General features: G+C 42.0%; 1 protein-coding gene across 4 annotated transcripts in view; it reads left to right on the forward strand.

The window, feature by feature from the left end:
• Fez1 (fasciculation and elongation protein zeta 1) overlaps positions 1-9,364 on the forward strand; it is a 46,387-nt gene that overhangs the window by 6,347 nt on the left and 30,676 nt on the right. For all 4 annotated transcript variants that reach the window (XM_021172726.2, XM_029482126.1, XM_029482128.1 and 1 more), the window contains exon 2: positions 4,640-4,995. In XM_021172726.2, the coding sequence (XP_021028385.1) occupies positions 4,685-4,995 (311 nt within the window). In that variant the 5' untranslated portion in view covers positions 4,640-4,684. The remainder of the gene's footprint in view (positions 1-4,639; positions 4,996-9,364) is intronic.

Below are 9,364 nucleotides of genomic sequence, written 5' to 3' on the forward strand. Positions count from 1 at the left end.
AAAAAAAAAAATAAGAAAACCAATCCCCCCCAAATTGGCTCTGTATTTTTAATATGAATTATGTATTAATATAGTCATATTTTGGATATATCAGATTAAGTAAATATGTTTCTATAATTAAGATTATAAAGCTATTAAAATGAGCTTTTCAAGCTCATTTTGCTCTGTGCCAGTATTTTTATAGTAATTCATAAGGAAATCAGACCTGGGATACATGCCACTCAGCCAGCCACTGCACTTATGAGTCTTGGCAGCATCTCTTTTTTTCTGTGTTGAGAATGGTCTTAGTTAGGGTTCCTACTGCTGTGACAAAACACAGTGACTAAGAACAACATGGAGAGGAGAGTGTTTTTGTTTTTGTTTGTTTGTTTGGTTGGTTTGGTTATGTTTTTTGTTTTTAGTTTTTTTTTGTTTTTTTTTTTTTTTTGAGACAGGGTTTCTCTGTATAGCCCTGGCTGTCCTGGGACTCACTCTGTAGAACAGACTGACCTCCAGCTCAGAAATCCACCTGCCTCTGCCTCCTGAGTGCTGGAGGTATACACCACCACTGCGCAGTGTGTTTTTGTTTATACTTCCACATCACAGTCCATCATCAAGCAAGTTAGGGCAGGAACTCAGGCAGGATCCTGGAAGCAGGAACTGCAGCAAAGGTCTTTGAGGAACATTGTTTACTGGCCTGCTATTCATGTTGCTCAGCTTGCTTGCTTATATGACCTACACGTGCCTGAGGGGGTGGGTGGCACAGACCACAGTGGATTGGACCATCCCACATCAATCACTAATTAAGAAAATAAACTGTAAGCTTGTCTAGACGCAAATCTTATGGAAGAATTTTCTCAATTTTGAGCCCCCTTGCCTAAATAACTCTCAAATTGACAATAAACTAGCCAGAAAAGGATGGAAACCAGGGCTTCTACCACTGAGTTACACCTCCAACCTTGTTTTATGTGTTTTGGGGTTATTTATTTATTTATTTATTGCCAGCATTCATTGTTGCTCTTTTCTTCTGTATTTTGCTTTTTGCTTTTTTCTTTTCTTTTTTTTTTTTTTGGCATGTAGTCTTACTATGTGGTCCTGGCTAGCCTGGAGCTCACTGCATAAACCAGTCAGGGGCTATTTGCTTGTGCCCCTGAGCTTTGGGGATATAGACATACTGCACCATTCCTGGCTGGCAGAGCCTTCATATAATTATCCTATATTAGCCTTTGTAAACTTTAAATGCTCAGAGTGTATTTTGATGCCATGGTAACTGGCTTCATTTCAGCAAAATCCCAGTAAGGGCCAGTTCTCATCCAGCATGCTCTCTGTCTTGCTTAGAGTTTAGTTTTGTAGGTAGAACTAGGGAGTAAGGATTCACTAGACAAACCCCATGACTTTTGATATCTGTTGATATGGTTCTAGTTTACACATCTGACTGATCAGGAATTAAGACCAGAAGAGAAAAGTTGAATTACCTTTCTAGTTCCCAGGAAGGAAGTTAGGCAAGTGTAGACGGGTGACAGACTGCGATGCTGTTGGAAACTATATATGGGGCAGAAGATCATTTCTCAATGAGCACGCATTGATCAATTGCCTGGCCACAGGGCAACGAGTGTGCTAGAGACATGGAGGATATCCAGAGGACATCTGTGTCTTCGTGGAATTTACACTAAAATTGGGAAGGGCCCTAGATGTGGGAATTGAAGCAGAAATCATGGTTGAAGACAGCTATGAAGAGGACTGCCTGAGTGGGTAGGAGTCACCGAACTGTAAAGGTTTAGAAGGATGCCTAAGTGGGTAGCCAACATCCATTATCCAAGATGGATATGTATTTGGCCATTGTAATATATGGATCTAGTCCTACCCTTCCCTTCCTCCTAGCTCCTTGAAACAGGGTATCTCTCACTCTGGTTTTCCAGGTTGGCCTGGAACTACTCTGTAACTCAGACTGGCCTGGAACTTGAGACAGGCTTCGTACCTCAGATTCCCAAATGCTAGAATTATATGTGTATTCCTAACCAAAAGCTTAGCCATATTTTGTGTAGATTTTTAAACAGTTGGTGGAATGGTGGTAGGGATCATACACAGGGATCTTCACATATTAGGTAAGTGCTCTCCTATTGACCCATATCCCCAGGTCTTTATTTCTTAGAAGACAATCAATCACAGGCTAGCCCCTAGTTCCTAATATCCTAGTCCTGGGTTCAAGATATCCTGCATCATGAGCAGCTGTGACTACTTCAGGTGTAAGTGCCACAGTGTTGGGCTGCAAAAAAAAAAAAAAAAAAAAAAAAAAAAAAAAAAAGACAAAGAAAGAGAGCTCTTTACCTCAGAGCACAGTGGATCAAGTGCAGAAAATGCAGTTACTCCCCTCAAAAACTAAATTCTGAAACAGGCCTGGTCCCATGGGTTAAGGAAAGAGATTTGGGATCTAGACATTATTCCCCTCATTAATAAATCCTGTATTTCTGAGTTTGAGGCCAATCTGGTCTACAGAGTGAGTTCCATGACAACCAGGGCTACACAGAGAAACCCTGTTTCAAAAAAACCCAAGAAACAAAAAACAAAACCAAAAAGGGTCAGGGGAGATGGCTCAGAGGTTAAGAACACTGACTGCTCTTCCACAGGTCCTGAGTTCAATTCCCACAACCACAGGGTGGCTCACAACCATCTATAATGGGATCTGATGTCCTCTTCTGCTGGGTCTGAAGACAGCTCCAGTGTATCCAAATAAATAAATAAATAAATAAATCTATTAAAAAAATAAATCCTAGAAATGCATAAAACACCAACAGACACTTTGTAGTGCATTGGTGTTAAGGATGGAACATAGGGCCTCACATATTCTAACCTTGTGTTCTGCCACTAAGTTACACTTTCATTTCTGTCTATGATTTAAAAATTAATATTTCTTCAGCAAAACACTTTCAATGGGATAAATGGAGACCATAAGCAGCTTTGTATTCATATTAGGTTTTATTGTCAAGTAACGTTAGGTCAAGTTGGGTTTTGATACCAGGAGTTGTGAAAAACAAACGATGTCTAAACTATGTCTGGTAGCATAATAGCACAAGCTGTAATCCCAGTACAGAAACGTGGGGGGAGGAGGGGAAGGAGGGGAAGAGAAGGAGGGAAGGAAGAGGGGAGAAGGAGAAAGGGAGAGAGGAGGAGGAAGAGGAAGAAAGAAGAGGTGGAAGAGAGGAGGAGAATGGGAGGAAGAGGAGGAATACAAGAAGGAGGAGGGAGGACAAGGAAGACGGGGGAGAAAGAGGAAGAGGAGAGAAGGAGGGGATGGTGATGATGTGTGAGAAGGAGGAAGAGGATGATGATGATGATGATGTGTGAGGAGGAGGAGGAGGAGGGACAGCTACAATAACAACAACAGCACTTACTACTACCCTAGACTTTTTGAGCACATGGTTAAGAGTGTGGACCTGTGACTAATAATAAGAGAAAATGTTGAATAACATTGACATTAATCATTTCCCTGGCACGTTTTAGAGCTGTGTTTACTCCTTTAATCTTATAACAAACCTCTGAGGTAGATCCTGTTGTTTTTACTGGCTTGAAAAAGGAGAAGTTAAGTAATTTGCTTATGCCCATAGCTGATAGGGATACAAGAATACAAACCTGGGGTATCCTGGCTTGGGAGCTGCGTACTGCATCACTGTGCCTTTTGGGCAGCTCCAGAGTTCACTCTGTTCCGTTGCTCATCTTATGAAAATATGAATGATATTTGAACTACTTAGGAGCATCGTAGTAAGCAACTTCAGAAGCCATAGCTACTTAATAAAGAGTAATCTGCTGTTGTTGATGCTGCTGGTTGTGGTGATGGTGATGGTGGTGTTGGTGGTATTGTGTGTGTGGCATATCCTTGTACGCACATGTGTATACGTAGGTGTGCTTACCAATGTGGGTGCATGTGGAGAACCGCGGTTGATGGCCACAGGGTTTCCTCAATTGCTTCTCCACCTTAGTTTTGTCCTCTCCCCCCCCCAAAGAAATGAGGAAACTTTGTTCAAAGCAAAGCAATAGTGTAGATCAGAAATGTGCTGCCGAGGCCACATGGCTAACGGTACTCAAGGGAATCCATCTTATTTTGTGAAGCAGGGTCTCTCACTGAACCTGAAGCTTACTGTTTCAGCTAGGCTGTCTGGCCTGTGAGTCATCTGCCTATCATCACCCTAAAGCACTGGGGTCAGACATATACTGCTATAACCCCAACTTGATGTGTGTGCTGAGGATCTGAGCTCTGGTCTTCAGGATTATGTGGCAAGCACTCTACCTTCTGAGCCATCTCTCCAGCCCCAAGATACATCTCTTGTTATGTTAGACACATTTTATTAGCATATATTAATTATACAAAATGATAACTGTTCTTCCTTATGATCTTTTTCCAATTTATATCACATGCTTTGGTCACATTGACCTTCCTTTACCTTTCCACGTCCCCAGTCACCCTCCCACGCATCCCTTTCCTCTTATCAAACAGTTCCCCTTCTGCTTTCCTAAGCATTTTTTAAAATCTAGGTTTTGCACGGAGAGAAGGAGTCTTTGTTTTCCAAGGGACATAGAGTAATGGAAGATGTGATCTGGTTCCTCCGCAGAACTGGCACAAAAGCCCAGTCCAAACTCACACTGCCCTGTGTATTTCTTCCAGGGAAACAGATCTTGACAGTTGCTGTCATTGTACTTCGGTGCCAGGATGGAGGCCCCACTGGTGAGTCTGGATGAAGAGTTTGAAGATATCAGGCCCAGTTGCACTGAGGAGCCAGAGGAAAAGCCACAGAGTCTGTATGGCACATCTCCTCACCACCTGGAGGACCCTTCCCTCTCTGAGCTTGAGAATTTTTCTTCCGAAATAATCAGCTTCAAGTCCATGGAGGACCTCGTGAATGAATTTGATGAGAAGCTCAATGTCTGCTTTCGGAACTACAACGCCAAGACGGAGAGCCTGGCTCCAGTGAAGAACCAGCTGCAGATCCAGGAGGAGGAGGAGACTCTTCGTGATGAGGAGTAAGAAGCCTTAGCTACCCTCTCCTGCACCAGACCAAATCCATAGTCGGCCTTTGTGGCCTAGAGCTAGCTTCCGTCTACCAGTTTACATGGACTGGACTAAAGTCCTTGTGGGAGGCAGAGGCAGTACCTCGGTGACAGCTAACATGATTCTCTAGATGTCCCTCTGTAGTCAGCTGAAGAAATCATTCTTGCATTGGAACTTTAGAGGAATGAAGGATTTAGGTTTTTCTAAACACAAAACAGAATTTTAAACACAAGAAAATGTGGGGAATCTAGCTTCCCCTCCCTCCCTTCTCCCCTCCTCCCACCTCTCTTTTATTTTTTAAAGATTTATTTATTTATTTATTTTGTGTGTTTGTGGGTGTTTTGTCTGCATCTAAATATCTGTATCACACATGTGCTTTGTGACCAGAGTGGCCAGAATAGAATGTCGGGTCCCTTGGAATTGGAATTATAGATGGTTGTGGGCGACCAGGTGAACACTGGGAATTGAACCAGGTTCTTCTGAAGATCAACCAGTTCTTTAGCCTGCTGAACCATCTTTCCAGGTCCTCTTTTTATGTTTTTTTAATGTGTATATATATATATATATATATATATATATATATATATATATAGGTATATATATATATATATAGGTATATAGGTATGGGCACACACAGGTCACCATGCAAGCGTAGAAGTTGGAGGACAACTGTTTCCTTCTACCATGTGGGTCCCAGGGATTGAACTCATGACACCAGGGTTGGTGGGAAGTACTTTTACCCATTGAACTATCCTGCAGCCTCTCTTTCTTCTCTGTGGTAACCTTACCAGTTATTAAAAACAGGGACTGGAAGAGAATTAATTAGCTGTGATGGGCTAATCATAAACTGGACAGTTTGTCTCAAGAAACACCCAAATTAGCTGGGCAGTGGTGATGCACACTTTTAATCCCAGCACTTGGGAGGCAGAGGCAGGCAGATTTCTGAGTTCNAGGCCAGCCTGGTCTACAGAGTGAGTTCCAGGACAGCCAGGGCTATACAGAGAAACCCTATCTCGGGAAAAAAAGAGAGAAAGAAAGAAAGAGAGAAAGAAAGAAAGAAAGAAAGAAAGAAAGAAAGAAAGAAAGAAAGAAAGAAAGAAAGAAAGACCCAAATTACAGAATTACAAATCTCAAAATTGTTTATAACTCCCAGGCCTGGAAGTTCACAAATGAATTGAGAGACCTGGACAAATGAAGGAGAAACTAGGTGGTGTGTTTCCTGAGTGCTTGAGCATATTTCCCGTGTTGCTTATTAGCAGACTTCCAGAGCCTTGATAGCTGTGAAGGGAAAGAATTGAAGGGAAGCATTACCTGAGGAGAGGGAGGCTAGGAGGAGAGGCAGTTGTTACAGAAAGAAGAGCATTTTAAGACTGGGAACTTGGCTCTGTTGGTAGAATGCTTGCCTAGCCCACATGAAGCCCTAGGTTCCATCCCCGGCACCAAGGGAACAGGGTATCGTGGCTCATGGCTGCAATCCCAGCACTCCGGAGGTGGATGCAGGGGGGTCAGAAGTTCAGGGTCAACTGTCAGCTACATATGCCTTATTTAAGGTCAACTGGAATACATGTGATTTAGTCCCCCCTCCCCCAAAAAGCATCTAAACTGTTTTAGAGATTTAGAAGAACATGCATGAATTTCTGTGCAGATAAAATATGCATCAATTCTTCTTTAGAAATCACACACACAAAAAAAATGTTTATTAGGACCAGTTGTGCTCCATTCCTCCCACCCATGCCACTGTCTAAGCTAGGGCTTTACACATGCTAGACAGCTATGCTATATCTGATCTACTTCCCAGGTCCCCCTTTTTTTTGTTTCTGGACTTGAATAGAACAGATAGAACCATGTGCAGTAATCGGGTAAGAAATACATTCTAGAAGATCCTGATGGGGAAAGGCGTGCCTGATGATTTGAAAATAGTGCTGCTCCTCTGAAGATACAGGAGCTGTACATGGCCTGTCTTTTTCACTGTTATATACCCTTCCCCAACCACAGAGGACTTGGTGTGTAGTTAGTGATCTGATCATATTTTTAAATGAAATAGATACTACTGAGTGTGCTGCTTAAATAACAATAAGTAACCTTGTAGGTCCATGCACTGTCTTTCTAGGCCGCTCTTCTCCCTTTAATTAATGCTAGCCTAGGTCCACAATCATGCTTTTCACTCCAGAGACCAGAGCTATAATGGTGGGTTGTATGTTTCAATTCCATTTTAATGTTTCCAACTAGTTCTTTCAAAATTCTGGGCCATTTATAGTTTGCTGAACTTCTGTTAAGTAAGAAGGAAGGCTGTTGGGCTTTACTAGATAGGACATGGTCTTTTCTTTTTAAGGCACCAGGAAATGAACTAGAAATTCAGAAACTATGAATTCTAATTTGGATACGCTCTGTGTGACCTTAGTCAAGTCACCTAACTCTAGTACATTGCCTGGATGCTCATTTTTGAAACCTCTAGAGCTCAATCTTAACAAAGCAGGACTAAGGGCTTACAAAGAGCCTGGTTTCTTTCCTCACCCAGGACATGTTCTGAAAATGGCGTTTAAAAATGAGTCCAGTTTCTGTTGTCTTGCTTCCAACTCACCATCTCTTTGCATCAGAACTCTTCCTCTGCCTATGAAAGGTGAAAGCCCGGTGAGCACTTCTCATTCCCTCTTGGTGCATTAGCAGAGGCTACTCAACGTTAATTACCATCACATGGGATTAGTGGGGCTCTCAGCAGGCATTTTTATACCTTGACTGCCTCATTGATGCCTCAGCTAAGAGACTGGGGCTGGATAATTGCTGAGCTAGAGGTAGAGGAAGATGTGGGGAGTAGAAGGGGAGGAAGAGAGAAACAGACACTGCACTTACTAAGCACTTGGTACATCTAGAGCCTCTGTGAAATCCAAGATAAAAACCAGAATCATGTTGCACACTTTGTTTTGCAGACAGTATCCAGATCTTTTACCTGTGGAATTATGACTAAGCCAAGGAAAAGGATGACTCAAAGTCTAACCTGGTTGTAAGTCTCCCCTAGTATTACTGCGATCACTTCCTCAGGTTTAGCATTTAGAGAGATTTTCATCCACAAAGAACTTGGAAGTATTTTGAGTGGAATTAGAGATAAAGAGTTGAAGCCCAAAATAAAACAAAGGAATTCTTGGCTGAATGAGATTCTTTCAGAAAGCACAAACCACAGAGGAAATGCAGTAGTTGCCTGCAAGTCTTTATTTCTGTGGTTTGGACCTATTTGGCCAGTAGGGAATTGGCTGATTAGTGGAGTTCTGATTCGAGGCATGGAAATTCGGTATTAAAGGAGAGTTGCCTGGATATGGTGACACATGCTGTAATGGCCTCTCTTTGGAGGAAGAGGCAAGGGAATGGCAAATTCAAGGTCAGATTGGGCTACATAATCAGTTCCAGGACACGCTTGTTTGTAAGAGACACTGTCTTTAAACATACATTTAAAAAGCCAGATTTTAAATAGTATATATTCTATTTCTATCTATCTATCTATCTATCTATCTATCTATCTATCTATCTATCTATCTATCTATCTATCTATCTATCTGGTTTTTGAATTCAGAAAATGTTTCATTATCGTCTCTCCTCTTTCTCCTTCTCACTCTTCCCCTTCCCCCTCCCTCGTTTGCTCCCCTTCTTCCTCTCTTCATCCCCTTACCTTTTTAGATATTGAAACAGGATCTTGCTACGTAGACCAGATTGGCCTGGATCCTCCTGCCTCAGCCACCTGAGTACTGGGATTACACCATGACCACTGGGCCAGAATCTCTTCTTTATGTACATGAGGTCACTCCTCTCCCTTGTTATAAAAAATGGGCCTGGACTTTAGAAACCTTTTAAAGCCACTGCAAACTGGGAGTGGAGAACCAAACCAAAGCATACTAAAAATAGGAGTGGCAGCTCTCACCCACCTCTGTCTCATTGGGGTGGTTCTTAGCCCTTGCTATGCTCTACAGAAGTGTAAACATTTGGGAGCAATGGTTGCTTCCCATTCTTCAAATAGATATTATGAACTAAAGATAATGTTAAAATCAAAGTCTACCCAATAAATAAACTATCACTAGTCATACTTTAGATGGAAGTTTAGTAAATGTTTTATAGTTTTCTAGTTGGGTGGTAGTGGCGCATACTTTTAATCCCAGCACTTGGGAGGCAGAGGCAGGTAGATCTCTATGAGCTGGAAACCTGCCTGGTCTACAAAGCAAGTTTTAGGACATCCAGGGCTACACTAAGAAACCCTATTACCAAAAAGAAAGAAAGAAAGAAAGAAAGAAAGAAAGAAAGAAAGAAAGAAAGGAAGGAAGGAAGGAAGGAAGGAAGGAAGGAAGGAAGAAAGAA

Source organism: Mus caroli, chromosome 9, assembly GCF_900094665.2.
Source record: "Mus caroli chromosome 9, CAROLI_EIJ_v1.1, whole genome shotgun sequence".
NCBI lineage: Eukaryota > Metazoa > Chordata > Mammalia > Rodentia > Muridae > Mus > Mus caroli.